At 37.4% G+C, this 21638-nt stretch overlaps 1 protein-coding gene across 1 annotated transcript in view; it reads left to right on the top strand.

Annotated features, from left to right (window-relative positions):
- Nucleotides 1–21638, top strand: part of PLS1 (plastin 1) — a 43898-nt gene that overhangs the window by 8434 nt on the left and 13826 nt on the right. The window contains exons 2-8 of the mRNA XM_082287893.1: nt 11956–12063; nt 15406–15569; nt 16753–16882; nt 18534–18666; nt 19571–19652; nt 20954–21119; nt 21215–21357. Of these exons, the coding sequence (XP_082144019.1) occupies nt 11994–12063; nt 15406–15569; nt 16753–16882; nt 18534–18666; nt 19571–19652; nt 20954–21119; nt 21215–21357 (888 nt within the window). The 5' untranslated portion in view covers nt 11956–11993. The remainder of the gene's footprint in view (nt 1–11955; nt 12064–15405; nt 15570–16752; nt 16883–18533; nt 18667–19570; nt 19653–20953; nt 21120–21214; nt 21358–21638) is intronic.

Raw genomic sequence — 21638 nt, forward strand, 5'->3', positions numbered from 1 at the left:
TCTAGTTTAGAAGGTACAAACAATACTCTATTTAGCTTTAGTTACTCAGATTTACTAATGTGCTCCTTTTATCCTCAGCACTTGGGCAAACATAGCTCCTTAAAGCTATGAGCTGGCAAACAGGTAGCACTTGGGAATCCATGGGCTCTGCAGACTGGCTTTGAAATGCTGCCAGTTGCTTTTGCCATGTATTGTAGAGGACCCTCCTTTTACCTCTAGCTGGACCAATGAAAAAAGAAACCCAAAAATAACCTATGAATTTTCCATGACAGAAAATCCTGGCTTGCTTGCAGTATAGTAGCTGATCAGTCTAATCTAATAATCTTTTGAACCATGTGGAGCTGAAGGAGGCATTAGTGGGTGTCAGAAGGCCATACTGCCATCTGATAATTAATGAAAACTGGAAAACACTCTGGCAGCATGCATCTATTCAGTACTATTTTATAATTGCAATTAGCCAGAGTATGAAGAATATGTGGCTATAAATTCAGTTGCTGAGGGCAGAATGAATGCATTTTTATGGTTACTCTTAATGATATTCACATGATTAACTTCTGGGGTGACCTTAAAACTAAGTTCATTAGTAAGAGTTAGCCTGTGTGTCTCTGCTGGAGTTTTACTATTTGTAGTAAGCTGAGGTTTCCTACTTCAGCTTCCAAAGAACAGGCACACGGCAGGATAAAGGCAGTTTCCTGAAATGTCACCGTTGTGCTGTTTTAACAACTCTCTCCTGTTCTGCCTCTTAGGCTGTTTGTTCACCGAGAGCTTTGTTCGTAGTTCTGCTCTTAAGGTTATGTGGTAACTAAATGTCTTCTTCCTGCTCAGAGAAGTGAAAAATGGTTTATAATGTTCTAGTTGGCTTAAGAAAAAGATCCTTTTCAGAAGCTATGAATGCCATAGAAGGCTAAAGCCTATTCCTCAGCAAAGAATAGAGCGTAACAGTATGTCCTACCTCTCAAGTGGCACTGAACCTGGAAGAAACAGAGGCTTGGGACAAATACTGACAGCCTTGCAAAAGATCAGTGACACTGTAACAGATTAAACTGTCGAAGGTGAGTACACTTTGATTGGAATAGATGGAATGCAAAATCCAGCAAACTGTCAAAAACTGTGAAGCTCATAACTCGTGAAATTGTAATTTGGCACAGTTTGTGGGGTTGAGAAAATACACTGGAATCCGTTTAATTCTAAAACAAATTTCAAGTCTTTCCAGTTACAGAGCAGGTCTTAAAAAGTTAATCTGATAATAATGGGAAGTATTTGAAAACAGAAGACAGGTGTTATTCCATATTTCATGGTTTTTTTAGTTCCTTAGGGTCTGACTTGTGATTTTTTTTTTTTTTTTTTTTAAAGTTGTGTTTGTAATCCAGACCATTGCTTCTGGTTAGCTTTTCTGTTTAGTAATTAACTAGCAATGCTATAGTTTATTGAAGAAGTACAAGAATAATTAAAGCATAAACCCTGACCTTTGAGTCTTATTTGAGAGTACTGGGACCCCCAAAAAGCCTCTCTGTCAAATGAGGATCCTGAAAACACATCATGTGCTCTGAGTTTTTTATTGATACAGATATTTCAATAAGAATTTCAGGATGTTTTCCTACTGAAATTTCCTTTAAAAATAATGCATCTTATATTTGTCATTGTAGTTGCATGCTAACAAAAGCTGCATGGTCCTAAACCTAGACAGAGAAAGGAAGTGATTAAGTATCATTTGCTGGTGTGTCTTTTAACTCTCTTTTGCTGTCATAAACTTGGTATGTCGTGTCAGCCTAGGCACAAAAGAGTGACTTGAGGTGGGAGTTCTTGAATGAACTTGCTTTTAGTAGTGTAGCCTTTCCATTTATATTTTAGTGTAGTTTGCTCTAATGAAATGTCACAGAGACACCAAGTTTGGACTTAAAAAAATAATTCTGTTCTTCAGAGCAGTTACTGGTAATTAAATGGGTTTTATGAGCAAACTGTTTCCTAGTTTCTCATAAAATTTTCTCTATGTTAATGATACTCTTTCCTATCTAACATGTATTTGCATGCTGAAACTACTATGATGCTTTTGACCTTCGTAGGAATTCATTTTGCTGCAATTCCTGTGTTTGGCTGCTGTAGTGTTGGTTCAGCCTATTTTTTCCTTGCTTTTTGGTCTCAGCAGCTGAGGTACCAGCTTCCAGTGTTAATTGGAAAGCATGATCCTTGCCAACTGTGGCCCTCCAGAGACAGGGCATTTTCTAGGCCACTGGGTGGATGCATCCAGAAGTGATGCACGAGCAAAGATACTCATATGGGAACAAGGCCGGTAAGGCAGGGGAAGCCTTTGGAATAGGAAGAGCAAAAAAGGTGCTTGATGGGAGCTTGCACAAGTTCTCCAGGAAGGACGGTCTAGCACATTTGTGTACAGGGAAGCCAAATGATGAGTCAGCATGGGACATAGGTTTCAGTATAATAAACTGATTTTTGGAGAGTATCAAATGATCCATCCAGAAGGCAAATGATATTGCTGGTGAGAAGAGATAAGAATATATGAGATAAATGAAAAAATATATTATGTTGATTGAACTTCTGTTCAAGGCTCAGTCAAATGGTTCCTGCACCAGTGTAAACATTTTGAAGTTTACACATGTAAAGAAGTTTCTTCTACCAGTTCACCTCAATTCTAACTGTTCCTTCCTTGCTAATTAGTTTGAATATAGTTCTGCAGTCGTGGATTACTTAAATACATTGCCATGTGTGAAATGGAAAAGTAGGAGTTTTGCTTCAAGAAAAGTGCCTTTAAATGTTTCATTTATGTTCAAAACTCCAGCTTCAGATTCTTGGATAAAAAGATGAGATGGTGGGGTTGTACATTTTTCAGTGGGCTTGAGGGGACACTTATTACAAGATTTGCTCAACAAATGGGAGGTCTTCTGTGTGATCTCATGTCTCCCAAGAGAATTCCTTAGTCCCACTTCTGACCCTGTTTTTGCCTATTGTTTCCTTTGTTTTCCTTTGTCTTTGTGTTGCAGTTGTGTGTCATTAATACCATGTAAATTTTATTGCTGGATGCGAGACTTTCTTATTGGAAAAATCAAAATATTAGTATGTCTGTGACTTTCTGTGTAATGAGCTATGGAACTGAGACTTTGAGTGTTTACACTAACACTTGTATTTCCATAGCAGCCCCAAACAGGAGCTGCCTCTGTCTCTCTTGGAAGGAGATTGCAGTTGCATTACTGTAGCGGGTTGAGTTCGAAACCGGGCAGAAAACACCAATTAAATGTAGTGGTTTTGGTTCAAAATATTCATTACTTACTCATTTTCCTTCTGTGAGATAAGAATTAGGAGAAAAGCAAAGCAGGCACAAACCTTAAACAGTTGCAGTACAATGAAAGAGTTTTATTACTAATAGAATTAAAAGTAAAGAGACAATAACAAAACAAAATTAAAGCAAATCCCCCCCCCCCCTCCAGCCAGCACTTCTCTCCTTTTACCTAGCTCACACAAGGGATAACAGAACATGGGATGTTAGTCAGTGTTCCAGTTCTTGAAAAGTCTCTCTCTTATGCTTAAGGGAAAAAAGGGTTTTTCCTTCAGTTGCACGTGGTTCCCAAACTGCCACTAACAGCAGATCCGCCCGGAAACAAACAATCTGCTGTGTGTAGAACATCTCTCCCATGAAAAATCTCACAGTTCTTTCACACTGCAAAACATGGGCCATCACATGGGGTTATTCATCTTTTTAAGGATAAGTTCTTTTGGCCTGCACACAAAGGCTCTTCTTTGCCACAAGTCTCTAACAGCCTCTTACTACTATAAAGCCTGGCATCGGCATTCTTCACAATCTTCACAGGCACACGAAGATACTCCATCCCCCCATGCTCTTCAAATGGATTAAAGAGACAAACAGTTTGTGGTATTACAGTTTCTTACCACGGCATGCAAGAAGGTTTCTTTTAAGCTGCCCGCCAGAATCGCGGCACCGCCCTCTTTTCTCCCGTCGCCATTTCCAGCTCCGTCCCACGGGACTCACTTCTCTTTCTCTCTGACTCTGAAGCCGCCATGCTGAAGGGTGTTCTTGTTCAGGCTTTACGGTGGGGAAAGCCTCGCTCCCTCTGTGCTGCTGGCTGCGTGGTGTCTTCTTCAGTTCAGCACGAAGTGTGCTGGCTGCAGACAGGAGGCTCTGCCGGCTCCCGTTGACTCCGCCGGCTCCGCATGGAGAGGAGAGGGACCCGCCGGTCCCCAGAAGCCGCGCTGGATGGGTTTAGCTGTGAGCAGTCCATGGCTGGTTTTAGCTGCCTGTGGCTCTGAGGCAGTCCCCCCCAGCCACCCAGGGTCCGTGCCGCAGCATTGGGAAAGGGGGAAAGGGGCAGTGGCCCCGGCCCGGCCCGGCGGGGTCGGGAGGCCCCGAGCTGCCCCCACCTCCCAGCAAGCGAGCTCCGACCAAAGGGGAAGTCCCGCCTTTCTGTGCAGTTTAAATATGTAAATTGTGAGAAGCGTAATTGGTCTGAAAGACTGTCCATCAACTCAGGGTCAACCCAATACAATTACACTTAAGTTATTTGTTTCTAAAGTTTTCATTACTTTATTTATGGCATGGTTACTAGAGATGCTGAAAGTCCAGCTGGCTCCAGTTGAAGCTGTTGGAATACAACTGAAAAACTTGTTCTTAATAGCCATGGTACCTTTGCTGTGGTAATAAGGAAGATGTCCTGTACCTGAATGCCTAAGTAACTAATCTCCTTTAGGCCAACTGTAAGGCTTGATAGGATGTTCCAGAGCTGAACTGCTTTAGGTTGGTGGCACATCTTCCGAGCTTCTGATGTCATCCAGGCATTTACACTTGTGTCTCCAAGCTGTTTGCCTACCAAGTCATAGGCTCAAACATCTTTAAAAAGACATAACAGGACCATCCTTTTCTACTGTAGAATGTAGTAACTCTATTCTTGTTTATTCTATTTCATAAGCTACTTTTATTCGCAATGAATTCAGAAAACACTTTTTAGTGGAAGCAGTCTTATTAGTGGACAGTTGGTATGTTTATGTTAAAAATGAAGTTCTTATGCCTTTTGTGTTCTTGATTAAATATTTGTGTTGAGGAATGGAAACCATGAAAGATGTTGAGATAGCATAAAAGGTAATTAAGATTTATGGCTTGAGTCTATTCAAGTTCTTACTATGCTTCCATTTTCCTTGTGTCTATACTTCTCTTGACATAATTCGGATACCATGTACATGCTGTTATCGAACTTTGACCAAGGTAAGGGCTGTTCATAATAAAAGTGAGAGCAAGTGCCACTTTAGCAGATTCACTGTATCCAACTTTTACTTTGGGTCAGAGTTTTTTGAATCTAACCATGTTAAAAAGTCAGTAGGGAAACTTTAGTTTTGTGTCACTTAATTTGTTGTAGTATTATGGCACACATTTATTATTTTGTATTGTATACTTTGATACTGTACTCCATAATTTATTGGAAAGGTAATGTATTTAAATTACATAAAATATGAAGATTGTTAAGATACTGAATTTTGACATTTTTATCACATAAAACATAAATCTCATCTCAAAAGTAGGGTGATTTTGCTTCAGATTAAAGGGGTACATTGTTTTTGTAGACAATCTGATCTTGTGTTCTGAAAAACAGAAGTATTGTGTCTTATCAAGAGATCTGTAAGAAAAAAATCTTGTTTCTGTTTTTCTAATACTGATTTGCCTGGTATTTTCAAGTCCTAAAGAAAAGCTGCTTGTTGCATGGAAGCAGCTTTGTTTATATATTTGCCTGGAACTGGTTTGCTATCAGGTAGGGAGCCCTGGACACACGGTATTACAGAAATACACAGATTTAACTCCTTTGCTGTTCTGTAACTTGCAAAAGTGACCTAACCAGAACTAGTATTAGGAATGACATTATTTATAAATATCAGAAAATATAATTAGAATGTAGTAACTTGTGTGCACAGCTCTGGAGGGCTGGTGCTACTGACTTATGTCAGCTCAGTGTCCCGGTTTCACAGATAAAGTCACTATTTCAGATTTGCTCTTGATGGCAATACTCACAGCTCTGTGTTGGAAGCAGGTGAAACCTGTAGAACTCTTAGAAAAACAGGTAATTAACCAAAGCAAAATGGGTCACATGTGATCTGAGATAATCCATTTGGGCAAATTCAGCCTAAAATGTTGGTGTAGCTAGACTGTAAACAGGTTAGGTTTGCAGAACGCTTCATGAAAGATGCTTCCAGCATGCAATAGCCTTCTTTCAAAATTACTTCCCTACAAGTGGTGTAGGCATAGGTAAGGTTTCTGTTGATGTATCTTATTTGGAGTGCTGAGTGCACCAATACAAAGCACAGGCAGTTTGAGATCCTCTTGAATGATGCATGCAAAGGAAACTGCGTGAAACTGATACTGCTGATAAATTTGCATGGCTATTCTGTGCACTTAGCAGCCAAAGGAAGCTGGAGGCATTGTGTTTGTATGAAAAGGTATCTTTCTGAAATAAGCTTTTATCTGCCTTATAAGAGAGTTGCTCTCATTCCTGACCTGAGCCTCATGAAATTGTTTTGTACTTACAGCATAGTAAGTGAACTCTGACCAGGCCCATGATCAGTCTAGCAGTTAGATATCTGAGCTTGTTTTACTGTTTGTTCATAAGTCATCCAGGTTTATCTTAAAGGCATAATGGAAATGTTGATTCTGTTATTCACCAGAGTTGCTGTACTATGTCGAATAAATTCCTATGGAGTGAGTAATTAATTTCAGTGTACATGAGATACATATTTCATGGCCACTGCGGCTGGTTTGCTAGCCTTCCTTTAGCAGAGGTCAGTGCATACAGTTTTGGACGAAGTTAAAAATACTGGTTTTCCCTCTTAAGTTGTACCTTGTTCACTATGTAATGCCATTCGTAAAAGACTGAGGAAAATTCCATGAATTATTGGTTTATATAATATTTCTTCATTGTTATCCTCTAACTTCTAGTAATTAAATACTTTTGATCATCATAAATATATCCAGTCATGTTTATAAGCCCAGGCTGAGAAACATTGTCTGAGTGTTCCAGGTTGTGAAGCTTCAGATTGTCTGTATGGTATTGCAAGAACTTTGCTCTTCATCCTACTCTGCTAATAACTGTAATCAATACCATAATTATACCCCGTCTCTTCTATCAAAAATTAGCCGCATGTTTGCAGTATCTTTATATATATATACACACAGGTATATATAAGTATGTAGCAAATTACTTTGACCTTTTGGTGCTCTCCCATTTTTAAGATCGACAAGCATCCTCTGCTGCATTTGGAGTGGATCTATTTTTTTATCTTTTTTTCTTTATAAAACCCAGTGCTCATCATTTTACAGGTGTATTAGATTAGTTCTTTCTGAACTGATTAGATGGCTGGCCACACCTGGGATACTGCGTCCAGTTTTGATTCCTGCCACAAAGAAATGTGGACAGGCTGGAGATGGTCCAGAAAAGGGCCACAAAGATGATCAGGAAGCTGCCATAGGAGGAAAGACCGAGAGAACTGGGTTTGCTCAGCCCTGAGAAAAGAAGGTTTACGGGAGACCTTATCACCATGTTCCAGTATTTAAAGGGGAGTTACTCCCTTTTACAAGAAGTTGCATGGAAAAGAGGAGGGGCAATATCTGCAAGTTGCTCCTGGGGACATTCTAATTGGTCATAAGAAGACAATTTTTCAGAAAGAGAACTGTCAGTCATTGGAATAATCTCCCCAGGGTAGTGGTGGGTTCCCCAACATTGGACACTTCTAAGATTTGGCTGGGCAGACTGCTGGACCATCTTGTCTAGAGAGTGGTTTTGCCAAGAAAGGTTGGACTGGCTGATCCTTGAGGTGCCTCCCAACCTGGCATTCTGTGATTCCGTGACTGTTCCACAATCAAAGCCTCTTTCACTTTGGATAACATACAGTGCATTTCTTTCCTAATAATGTCTCCTGCAGCCTTATCACTGATATGGGAAAGAAAAGCTATCTTTCTGTATCCTATATAAGGGCAAACAATAATAATAAAATTATAAAGTCACTGAACTGTAATGATTATTCATTTTGTCATAAAGATTGAGACTTACCACAATAAGATAAAAACTTCAGTAAGTTAAGGTAACCTCCACTGCTCTTTTATTACAGACCACCAGTGCAACACCTAAACAATTTGTCCTTTCACAGTGTTAAAGGATCGATTCAGTTGGCCCCTAATCATCTTTATATTTGAAGGACAAGAATAATCTTGTCCTGTAAGTAAAAAGTTCTTTCAGTCTAAGCTGAGCTGGGGAGGGAAAATGAAGAAATAAATGGAACAAACAAACTTGGGTAGTTTTATCTTCTTGGAAAACATCAGAAATCTTTCTGTGTGTGTTCATATCGAGATAACATTCTGTATGTTAGTTCCAGTGCTCAAATCTTTATTGTATGCAGATATTTTCAGCAGTTTTTAATTAGCCTTTCCTCTTCTTTCCTTACTGACTAAAGGGAATATGCAATGCATATTCTTGTTTTAGAGTTCCTTTTGTGTGTCTTATACCTTATAATGCATTATTTTCTCACTAAGACTGGATGGAACTCCTAGTTTTTTCTGGTGAGAGATTAAAAGACACTGATAGTGCTTGAAAGCTACCCTGTTCTCATCACATCGACTTAAAGAGTCCTGGATAACTAACCCAGGAATACCTCAGGTTAAACTGTATTTTGGGGGGACTTTTTTTCCATTAAAATCGATAGCAGGTTTGATTCAAAGCCAAATAAGAGAAGGAGAATTTTCATGTTTGTAATTATAGATAATACATAGTAATAACCAGCTGGTTGTTGACATAAAAGCACAACCTGTATATGCAAATGATGCTCTTTGGCTATCATTAGACACAACAGCTTTAAGAATGATGCAGCAATAGGCAGTATTTGCAGCAGGGAGAGAGGAGGTGTGTCCCTGATACCAGACAAAAAGAACAGCAACAAAAGAAAATAAGCTCTCGAGTCAGCATTCTAAACTCCATTGTCACTGCTGTAGCAGCTGCATGTGGAAATGAGGCAAATAGAATTTGAAATGAAGAGCTGGAAAAGAAATTGCCACTTGCCTGCATGGATGGAGACAACTATTGGGCCTGATTGCCAATTAACTGCTCTGTTTTTTCTGACAGCTTTGATAACAGGTCAAAAATGTGACGAGAACTGCTCTTTGACCTACTCACTTCATCTTTTGTGGTTGTTCAGCCACAGATACTCCTCTGCACACAAAGAAATACCACAGTCGTACCAACAGTAGTTTGTATCTGTCTTATGTTGGATGTGGATGATTTCCAGGAGACGCCTGTGAATTGTCTTTAGATTGAAAAAGCCTTCCAGGCATAGAAAGCAGGCTGGGACTACATAAATATTGTCAGTTCACATTAAGCATATTTTCAAGGACTAAAAAGAGGATCAAGGGCACTTCATCAGCATTAAACAGTGTTTGTACCTTCCCTGTCCTGGAGCAGCGGGAAATGGTTTAATGTAGGCATAGACTACAGAAAATCTAAGTGTCATATGAATGCCCTCAGAGTACAGAGAAATGTTCTCTGTAAATGAATATACCTTTCAACAGGTAGTCATAGTTCTAAGACATAGGTAAAAAAGGAGGCTAAATCTTGTCAGAATTGCCTGTGCACTGAGTCATCTTGGGTGGTGATGAGCTTGGGTATGCAAGGTATTTATTAGCTTAGACAGAAGGTCCCTGTTTCCCTACTGAAATTGTCTGAAATGTCTGACTAGTTAAGGTGTTGTCTCTGTTCAAACTGTCTCTCCTGAATGCCCGAACCATGATTGCAGCACTTTTGCCATTTAATTGACCAGATAATTTACCCTGTAATGATATCATAGGCTATTTAAGGCTGTCTCTTTAGAGCGGTTATTAGCTTTATTTATCTGCTTCATTCAAGAACAGATGTTTCTACTGTGTAACTGAAATAATCAACGTCTTTGGAAATCAAAGATTGCTATTTTATGAAATAGAATATGATGGCAAATCTAAATTAATAATCATAAAAGGGCAGGAGTGAAACTAATTGCATGCAACTTTGCAGAAATTGGTGAGATCTGAGTCATGATAATGGTAAATAGTTAAAAACACTAATGGTGCCAGCAAAAATGCTGTTGTCTTATACTTGCTTAGCTAAATATTTCACTTATGCTTTGTCATGCCATTTCAGAGGAGTGTCATCTGTTTGATTTTTTTTTTTTTTTTTTTTTTTAGATTTGGAGTACTTTAAATTTCCTTAGTAATTTACATTTAAATGTTTTATTTTTTTTTCACCAATTTTTCCACAGTTCATTATTTCTTTAATTGCCACATCAGGTTCCCAGTGAAGGTACTTGCACTTCCAGAAATGTCTGTGTGAAGGGTTATTTTTTTCTGAATATATATTTGAATTTTTTTTTGTTTTGAGTATGAAGACTGCTACATGCTGTTAGTAAGCTTAGCAAAATGGGTAAGAAGGATTTTAGTACTTAAATAAGATCTAGTGACATGAAGGAAAAAGACTTAACTTGCCACCCACACTCAAGGCCACATCCTGTGTGACCCACAGGAACAGTCCCAGTGAAGACACAGAAAATACTAACCCAAGTAAAGTAGACAAGATCTATTTAAAATAACCCACTGTTGTTTAAGAACTCTGTTTATATAGCATCAGGGAAGAAAAATTTTCCACAGAAGGTGGGAAACAAAGGTACAGTCTTTCCTAAGGGCATCCAGCATGATTAATGGTAAAACCAATTGTTGAAATCAGGTTTCCTCTTCTAGGGTCTTGTCCCATGGGTAACAGTCCTGTTCTGTTGGTAGGCTTGGTTTTTGGGGAAGAAGCAGCTGCATATAGCAGATCTGAATATATTTATTGTGAACTTGGTCATTCCAAGAATATATTTTTTCTTTCTCTAAAGCAAAGGCACTAAACCAGAAGGAAAACTTTGGCAAGTTTAGAGTAACTTTGATGAAAATATTTATGTGAGGTGTATTTTTCCCACTTTTGGCTTATAAAGTAAAAGCAAAGATGAAACTTGGATGTTTAGGGTAGGCACAGCCCCACCTGTAGCACACTGTGCTTTCTCCAGCCAGGTGCTGCTCAGAGCTTAGTGCAGACAGGTGGTGCTGCCCTGGCCTTGTCTTGTGTGTGCCAGTGGCACTGCACAGTGCAAAATGGCAAACACAAATATAAACTTGTGTGTTGAGACAACTGTGTGTGACTTCTTTACAAAGCTGCAATTACTCCCAATAAATCTGAATCATCCTGTTGTAGTAAAGCTTTGATAAGAGGAAATGGGCAAAGATCTTTCATGGGAGCTTATCAACCCTTGTGAAGGTGCCTTCAGTTTTGTTTTGCTTTTTTAAGGAGGTCAGGAGAGAAAGATTCTCACTGAGACTCCAGTCTTTGCTCAGTAAAAGCCTTCATTCAGCTCTTTGACAGTGTTAGGACACAACAGGGTATCAGAAGAGTGGTAAGGTTCAGGAGGTGGTTCCTCCTGCAGCAGCTCTGGAAAGGCTCCTCAGTGTTCACCCACAGATTGTAGGAAGGTACTTGGAAATGTCCCACTGAGGTTTATGTTGTGTAAGTGTTGGAGTGCTCAGTGCTTTGCAGGACTAGATCCCAGCACTAACCACTTCTTGGCAATGATACTATATCTCACTTAGAAATTAATGTTTCCAAAAATTGTTTGTTGAAGTCTGAGGAGATTTTAATGCTTGAAAACCACTTGAGCAATGGAGGTAGGTTGCTGGCCAGTGCTTATTGTATGCAAATGAAAACATCAAATGTATGTAAACAGGTGCTGCTATTGTGAATATTGTGAAAAGAATTGCTAGGTTTTTGATGTACTTTAAAATGTTGTTTGTAATGTTTTAAGTGTGCCAGGCCCGGACATGTCATTCAGGTCTGGTACCTTGTGTTGAGTAGATCAGTAACTAATACGTATAATATCTTACCTGTTTATTATTATTAGGTATAAGCAATTGAGGACAACACTTCTGCTGTCTGAAGATGGAAAACAACATAACTACTATATCTCGGGAAGAGCTTGAGGAGCTACGAGAAGCATTTGGCAAAATAGGTATGCTTTAAATAAGGGAATCATAAGGATGCCATTAACACTGCAAAACTGTTTAGGATTTGTGGAAGAAATCTTTATGGATCACTTGGTTTTGATAGGGCTGTGTTTTCCCTCTGTATTGCCAGTAATATCTAAAAAAAATGTAAAAAGACATTTGCATAGAGCCCCTTACTTTCACTGGAAACTATGTGTATTAATTTCTTTCAACTTCAGCACTGAAAACAGATAAATTTTCTTGCAGGGTTGGTTGCATTATTTGTGTTATTGTATATATTACATCATGGGTCTCAAAATCCAGTGTTTTGAACTCCTTAATTCTGAAAAAAGTTTGATTAAGCTTCAGGTGTTATGTATGTTCATGTTAGATTACTTGGTTTTTGCTTTACTTTCATGCTTTGGTGAACTAATGATGTCTCTTTTAATTTATTGAATAAGATTTTGTTTTAAGTAAACTAAACTTGGAGATTTTTTGATCTTTTGCATCTAGCTGATGTTAATAAATAACTGTACAGTTTTGTGTGCTTGACAGGATGTTTACAGATTAATCAGAGCACAGAGAAAGTGTAAGAAATTATATAGCAACTAACCCTTTTTTCCAGATTGCACTGCTGTTGAGAATGTTCATGTCTGCTTTATTTCTTATTCGTTGCAGTTCTGAGGGGTGATATGTAAATGTGCAGCTCAGGAAATGAAACAAACATGTTTGTAATCAGTCATAATGGGGGGAACAGGGTCATTTTAGGCAAGAAGTCTTAAATATTAGGAGTCTTTACTTGGTAAAGAAGCTATTGGGAAGCTGTATGCTAGAGATTTTTAAGACCATGAGGAGTATGGAGAAGTGAAGAGGCAGTTATTGAGGTTCTGCCAATACAGATACCACGTGATGCCCAGTAGAGAGTCAGGAAGATTAAAAGAAAAAGAAGCCACTTTTCTTCACTATAAATAATGGAACAATGAACCCATTGACTCAGGATGTTGTTAAGACCAAACAAAGAGTAGAAATTCTAAAAGGGAGTAAGATACATCCATGTAAGATAATTAATGAGTTGCTATTAAACAATCATCAGGACATCTATAGCTCAAGTAGTTTATGTCCTGCAGGTGCTGGCATAACAGGTCAAGGAGAAGAGTGCTGTATACATGTATCAGTTTACTGAGAGATGTTAGCATAGGTAAACACTCACTGGTGTTGTCTGACAGCTTTTCTATACGTTTGGTTTTCACCGTCTGTATTCCTTCTTTTTCTCCATTTCCTGCCTGCATATTTTCATATTTCTGCTTTAAGCATTGTCTGTACTGCTCCTACTCACTGAAAAGCATTTTTTTCCTTATGCTTTCTGTAAAACATAAAAATTAAGCATCATTAGATTTTATAATTTTTTTTATTTTTACATTTCTAATGTCTTTATGGATAAATTGCTTGCAGCTACATTGGTAAACTGAGAGAAGGCATGTATTTAACTCTCAGCTTGTCATCATGGAAACTTACCCTCGGTGAAAGATGAACCTAGAGAAATAAAATAGCTGGTAATCTGAGTGAGCTCATGAACATGTCCTCTGCTGGTTAGACCATCCCTGTTATTATGTGTGGTTTTACATGTCTGCAAGCCAGTGGATGGATTAATACATATGCAAATAAAAAGTTTGTGTTTTGATTTGGGAACTTCTGGTAGTATCAAAAACACAAAATGATTTTTTTTTACCCTGTGTTTTTAGCCTTTTGTCAGCAGTGAAATGTGGCTGCCTTATGAAGCTGTACAGAAGCTACATAGTGTAGTATGGACTACAAGAAAATTGCTGTATAGCAATTAATTATGGCTTGAGATGAAAGCATGTTTCTCTGCTTGCCCTTCCGTAATGAGAGGCATTCATCCACTCTGGTATTATTGGCTGAGTTCTGATACTAGACACAGTATGAGGACATGTTTTAAACTAGTAAATGAAAAAAAAAAAACCCAAAGGTGGGAGCACCTTCACAAGTCAGAAAAGTGGCCGCATCATCTTCTGTTTCTGACTCATTGTGATGTTCTCTTAAATTTCTTACAAATGTATCATTCATAGAACTGGGAAAATACTAGTAACTAGTATTTTTCAGGAGCTTTAATATGATCGTGAAAGTCACTGAAAATTGTTGTCAAACATGGAAAATATTAGCATTAAATATATAAAACAATGGGCGTTATATCCAGTCTTACTTAGGCAGGATATGATTTCTTGTATCTGATTGGACTTCGTCTATATTGTGTATGAACTACAGCTTTTCTGCTTTTAAAAGTACTTCTCTCCATTATGTAGCCAAGGGACAGGTAACCACATTCTCAAATTCTGCTTGTATAAATATATATATAACCATGTATGTGGAAATATGCATAGATTAAAAAAAATAGGAACAGGTAAGGTGGTTGATTCATTTACGTGTTACTTTGGATAAAAACATGGGTGTGTAAAATGATTGTTTATTATACTAGGATGAATTCAAGACAGCTTTCTGCAAAGAGATTGGCCAAAGGTGAAAGTACAAAGGGTATTTTTGATTGTTTCTGTGCTGCTGCATTATTCATCATGAATAATGCAAATTATACTCAATTTATTTTTATATGATACAGCCATTAATTTCTTTCCACAATTTCAAACCTCTTGTTGAAAAAAAGCATTTTGGTACTTTGCTGTACGTGAACGTTCCTGCCATGCTCTTGGGAGCCGAGTGTAAGTGGAGGTGGCAGCTCAAATTGCTCCCAACAGAGCCAGTTAAAAGATTAAGGAAGGTCACCTTTAATAAACAGATACAGATCATCCCAGACTTACTCTTCACAAGCAAGCCTGACCACATCAAAAGTTTTGAAGAACAGAAAATATCTATCAGATACTGGGATAAGAAATAAAATGCAGTCAGGCAGAGTTCTTGTGTAAGTAGTTTTTCTTGTGGAAGTGCTCTTCTAATAACAACATGCATCATATTTGAGCTTACTGATTGCAAATGGTTTAATATTGGCAGTAAGCATATATTAATTGATCTCCCTTTGACTTGAAGGTTTATAGATAATTTTGTTGGTAGTCTTAAAAAAATCTTCACTATTTGCAAATTTGCTATATTGTTATATCTGTGCTAAGAGATCATAAGATAGTTCCTGAGAAAGCATGTAACAAGCTGGCACAAGTCCTAGACAGTTGTGCCTCTAATCCACAAGCATTCCTTCATACTTACCTATATCAGAGAAAGAAATACTAATTTCCAAGAACTGCATTTATCACACTTCATTTATTCTTAACAGTTACCATACTATAGTAAATGAGTATGCATAAGTTTACTTACGTATAACAACTTGTGTTTTCATTCTACAGATATTGACAACAGTGGGTATGTCAGTGATTATGAGCTTCAAGACCTCTTTAAAGAAGCAAGTCTACCTTTGCCTGGATACAAAGTCCGGGAGATTGCAGAAAAAATCATTTTAGTGACAGATAGCAACAAGGATGGGAGAATCAACTTTGAAGAATTTGTCTCTGTAAGACATTCCCTTTGGATGTTTATCTACTGTCTGATATCTGCTGAGAATTAGGATAGAAAACTGAATTAAGTGGTACAGCTATTTTTATATATAACTATTATTTTGAGTTTTCTCCGACAACTTAGAATATCCTATATAGTTATTTTCTAATTTTTGTCTTTCACACTCCTGTTTAATTTAACAGTTCTGATTTGAGCAGCATGTGAAAGAACAGTAGTTGCAATCAGTCTTGTTTTCTGTTTCCTCCAAGGCAAGGGGAAGGACTACATATTGTGGGAACTGTTGGGCCCGCCCTTGCTCTGACAAAAGAACAGACAATTAGACACCAGTCTCTGAATGCTCTTAGTAGTGCAAACATTAGTCTATCACTATGCTTAATCTCTATACTAAAGGCTGTTTATTACTGGGAGTGAGGTACAAGTTTTCCCTTTCAGTGAACAGATTTCAAAGTTTTAGACTTTTCTAAATGAGAATCACTCACTGGTGCATTTTAAAATAAATAAAAACTTACCAGGCTGTTGGTTTGTGGGTGTTTGGGGATGATTATGTTTTGCTTTGAAGTTAGAGTACTGCTGCTAATTGCAGTAGGTTGTTTGTTGAATTAGTTATTGATCTTTCTTTCTGAAATTCTAAACATTCAAATACTTGCTTCCAGATATTAATTGTGTCTGTTACTTATACTTCATTGTCAGTCTGACACCCCTGCAGTATCTGGGCAGAGCTAGGACATATCAATATATCCCATGTGGTTTACATTAGAGGTAGGTGAAAAATGGTATTAGCTTGATAAAGGAAGGGCATGTTTAACTGTCATGTCATAACCTTCTACTGCAAAGCATGTGGGGTAATAAGTGGGAAAAATATACTATCATCATCAAAAATGTGTGTATCTTTAGTTGTGTTCTTCAGTTTACCAAAATATCTGTGGAAAAATTGGGTAGATATTTGTATGTCCTTTTTTTGGATAGCATGGCTTAATACAGGTGTTCACTGAGAAATAATATGTTGGATATCCAGTATAGATATAGATATCCAAACAGTTGGGGTTTTTTTTGAACAGAAGTCAATGTGAATATCAAAGAAAGTCAGGTTAACTACTGAGTCTAGAATACTTCTATGAATTAACAGTTATTTGAAGGTACAATCAATCACAAAATGCTCTACATTTTTCTTATTTCAGATAATTCAGGAATTGAAAAGTAAAGATGTTAGCAAATCTTTCAGAAAATCAATAAACAAAAAGCAAGGAATCACAGCAATTGGAGGAACATCGGCAATATCTAGTGAGGGGACACAGCACTCTTATTCAGGTAAGAAATAGTTAAACATAGGCAAATTTTGCAAGGAGGAAGACTCTTTAAATTTGCACTACAGAGAAAACAGAGCCTAACTGGAAAATGTTGGTGCTGAAAGCAAATTAACACAGCAAAAGCAGCTGGAGGTGGACAAGGTAAGTGTAGGTGATAGTTTATTAACTCCGTGCAGTTGTTTCTAGTTTCATGCTGCACTTGGAGGCAAGTTAGGCGTCTGTTAGAGCAGAAGAGGAAAACAAGTGCTGAAAGCTTGTAAGGGGGAAAAATGGCCCCTTTGGCATACTTCTAGTAATGCTAGTCAAGTTTTTGCCTTTATTCCATGCTAATGGGCTCTTATTCCTATATTCAGATAAAAAATGAATCCTTATTTTCATTTCCACAGTGTTAACTAACATGAACTAAAAACCCACTAACAAACCACCACATATTCTTTCTGGATGGACTGGTCTCCTCAGCTGTCTCTGCCATTATGTAATTGTTCACTCCTACATGGTTTTTGCGTAGACTCTCTCACACTTAAGAAGCTGCTTTTAATATTTGATCTGTTTCTTTCTACCTCCCCATGCTGCATGGAATTTAAGTTGGTAATTGTGCCTAATTGCATTGCAGCTCCTGGTGAGAGTGTGAACCACCTTCTAGGATCATATTGCAATCAGCAATATTGCAACTTTTTTGATTGACTTAAGTCTGGAATCTGTGTGGTTCCAGATTGTGTTAAGATTCTGTATATGAGGAAGATTCACTTTGATTAGCCAAAGGTGGCAATATCCTCTCTTTCTGTAGGATTCTAGCACCAGCTATAACTGATAGGTCCTCAAAGCAGGGCATATGCTCCATCTCAGAGGATGCCTGTGGGGCATCAGAGGTAATTCTTTAGATGCTGTTTTATTTTTGGTGGAGAGAAATGAACCCCACTAGAGCACAATTCACCTGGCCTGGCCTCACCAACCATCTCGTTTATGATGAAGTGAAGTGTACTCTAGAATTTCACGTTGTTTCCCACTGACAATGAAAGAAGTGTAATGAGTCAGCTGCTTCTTGAGGTGAGGTGAATGCTACCTCTGTTTTTTGGGAATTTGGATACTGAGACTTGATTGACTGTTATCCAAATAAGCTTTCTTAGATACATAGTAATAAACTCTGCACTGAATATGAAAGAGAATTTAAAACAGAGATAGTAAACTTTTTAAGTCTCTCAAAGCTAAAGACAGTTCAGCAGTCAAGATCAGTCTCAAAAGTCTGCCAGTCTCTGAAGTCCAATAGGAGGCTGTATGAAACGCTGAGTTTTAAACCATCAGTGCATGGATTGAGATATTGCATATTTCAGAGGAGAAATTTTCCCCTCTTCTTTGTAATTGCTGAGAAACTGAATTTGAAGTCAGCCATGAGGATACCTTCCCTATGATGTTCCCATGATTTTTATGTTATCCTTCAGAAAATCACCAGATACTTAGATGGTGCAGTGGGAGAAACTCAATCTGTACTTACCGTTTTTTGTGTTCTTTCCCATTGGTCTGATTTTTTTAATAACTGAGCCCTGTGAAACTAAGGGCTTTTGTTGCAGATGAACCTTTTTGACTCAAGTATGCTGTTAGTAGTCTGTGTTCATGGAAATGTTAAAACTATTATTTTAATGCTTTCTTTTCAGAGGAAGAAAAAGTTGCTTTTGTTAATTGGATAAATAAAGCTCTACAAGATGACCCAGACTGTAAGCACCTCCTACCCATGAACCCATCAGATGCCAGTCTTTTTAAATCCCTTGCAGATGGCATCCTTCTTTGGTGAGTCCAAGGCTGTGAGAAAGAAAAGAAATTAATCTCAACAGTTAAATGCTGATCACAGTGACATGAATTGGAAAACTTTAGACAGGCTTTAACATCAAGACTCCACTCTTCAATATTTCAATCAGAGTGTAAGATGGGGAAAATCTGTTTGCCCATAGAAATGTGATTTTTAGCAAATTTTTTGTGTGACTCTGTGCATATGTTATAGAAGCAGTTTTCCACTTCAGACCCATGTTTATACATGCTAGATATGTGTAGGCTGTTTATAAAGGAGATGGTTAAACAGTTCATAAATTCATTAGTTGAAATAATTAGAAAACTTGACTACTTTAATTATTTTTTAAAGTTATTAATTATAGTCACTAAATCATGGGATAGAAGGAACAGAATTCTGAATTAAGTCATGGCAAAACAGAAAGCATATAGTAGGTCCCTTAACTTCAGTCTGCTGTAACTTTCTAGTTAGTTATAGGTTGATTAATAGTACTTACACACCATGGTAACAAGGGATTAGCATATTAGTAATGATGTGAATTGAGATCCATGTGATACAAGGTACTGCAGAAATGCAGTGCACAAATACACTGATTATACTACAAAGTTTTTCAGTAGAGGCCATTTAAATTACTTTGGTTTACAGTTCTAATCTTGTCAGGAACTTCTTTTGACAGTTACAGATATGATCTATTAATTATAAAAGCCAAATGCAACATATTATCTGGGGCATTCTGAATGAATGTGCAATTATTTAATGGGGGAGAAGAGATTTAGAGGATGGTTGGGTTTTTTTTAATCTTGTCAGAAATATTTACATCTAGTTTTAAAGTGTTAGTAGTTTAGTCAAATAACGTATTTTCTGAGAAATTGAAGTTTGAATAAACTCTTGACTTTCCTTCCTTAGCAAAATGATCAACTTTTCACAACCAGATACAATTGATGAAAGGGCTATTAATAAGAAAAAACTCACTCCTTTCACTATTTCTGTAAGTACTGCATGGATAGGAACTTGCCACAAATGAAAAAGAAAAATATTTTTCTGTTTTAATGACAGTTCTGGTGGAGAAAAAAATTTTTTAAAATTCTATGTAATAAAAAAATCCCACAGCATGAGATTGTATTTTCTAATAAACTCTGCTGCATTCTCCTATTTCTTAGATGATTTACAGAAAAACTTGATTTTTCATGCTTTTCCTAATTCTTTCCTTATTAGTTATTTTTGTTTTGCTTTACTATGTACCTGAAGAAAATAATTTTAGTCTTCTGAGTGGATGGTCAGGCTGTATTTTAGCAATGCAGAAAGTGTCTGCATGGCTGTATACTCTATGGAAGGATGATGCACTTTGAATACTGGAGAGAAACTGGGACAGAAGATGAGATATATTTTTAATTGTGTATGAAGTCATGAAAAAGTTTGACAGAAACAGTTTTTAAGACCTTAGTTTGGGTTTAAGAAAACAGGTCTGGAAATGGAAATAGATCCATAAGTTACTGGCCCAATGAGAAAAAACTGCTGATTAAAAACCTCAGTTAAATGGCAGACATTTTATTTCAGGCTGTGATGTTAAAATACGAAAAGTTAAACCACACTATGTTCTAAATCTTCCAAGTGGGTTTGTAATCTCTACTTATTTAAAGAACATTTGTCAGCAAAGATGATGCTGCATGTGTTTATGTTGTCTCTGTAGATAGTTAAAATGTGACACAAGAAAATAGTAACATTTAGGATAGCTGCCAGCTATTTTTTCTTGGAATCTTTGTCAATATCTTTGACAATCACTAGGTTTACTTTGAGTGTCAGGGTTTTGAATTGCCATGATTTCCTTATGCTTCTCATTCAATTACAGTTTAACTATTGCTTATATAAATGTGTAAGATTCAAGATGGGATGACAGTGATATCAGTATTACCCTTCACAGGACTCCGTGCAGGAATTCCGTATGAACACGTTTTTCAGGATCAAGCCTCTGATATTTTTAGCAGTATTGTTTAATTTGTGTAACTGATACTTACAAATTGCAAAAAGTATTTTGATTAGAGTATTCCTCAGTAATCCAAGCTGCAGAAGGTGGCCCACAATTTTTTGGTGGGTCCGTACTAAACGCTGTCAATAATGTTTTGCATTAAATTTTGGTAAGATGCAAGGTAGTTCACAAAAAACTTCCAGAGTGCAGTTTTGCATTGGAAGCCACTGAACTAACGTATTATTTCTTCTGAAGTTTAATATGGAGAAATTTACTAAAAAATACAATCTCACAAATTTGTTAAATGATGATATTCCAAATAGGAAAACCTAAACCTGGCTCTGAACTCAGCATCTGCCATTGGCTGTACGGTTGTCAATATTGGATCACAAGATTTGCAAGAAGGAAAACCACACTTGGTATTAGGACTCTTGTGGCAGATCATTAAAGTTGGTCTTTTTGCTGATATTGAGATCTCCAGAAATGAAGGTAAGAGTAATGCCAGGTATAGCAATGTCAGCCACTTGGAATTAGCTCAGACCACAATAGCAATGATTTCACCTTTCTTTCAAACTTGATTTTAGCTCTTATTGCCTTGCTAAATGAAGGAGAAGAGCTGGATCAATTAATGAAGCTTTCCCCAGAAGACCTCTTGCTACGCTGGGTGAATTACCATCTGGCCAATGCAGGGTGGCAGAAAATCAGCAACTTCAGCCAAGACATTAAGGTATGTAGTTACTTGCTCTCATAATCAAACATAATGGTATTAAAACACACTGTGCATAGAAAAAAATTAGATCAGAAGAATTTAGATACAATAGTAATCTGCTTTCTCAGCTGTAGGTTCATCCTGCGTTTTTCAACATTGAAAGAGCATTATTTTGATCTCTTCTATCCTATTTAGTTGCTCATCCCATGTATTATCACATCACCGTGCAAAGTGAACATTTCCAATAAGCTTATATCCAGGGAAGTTTTAATGTTGTAAGATGGCTATTAGAGTTGTTT

Source organism: Coloeus monedula, assembly GCF_965178545.1.
Source record: "Coloeus monedula genome assembly, chromosome: 10".
NCBI lineage: Eukaryota > Metazoa > Chordata > Aves > Passeriformes > Corvidae > Coloeus > Coloeus monedula.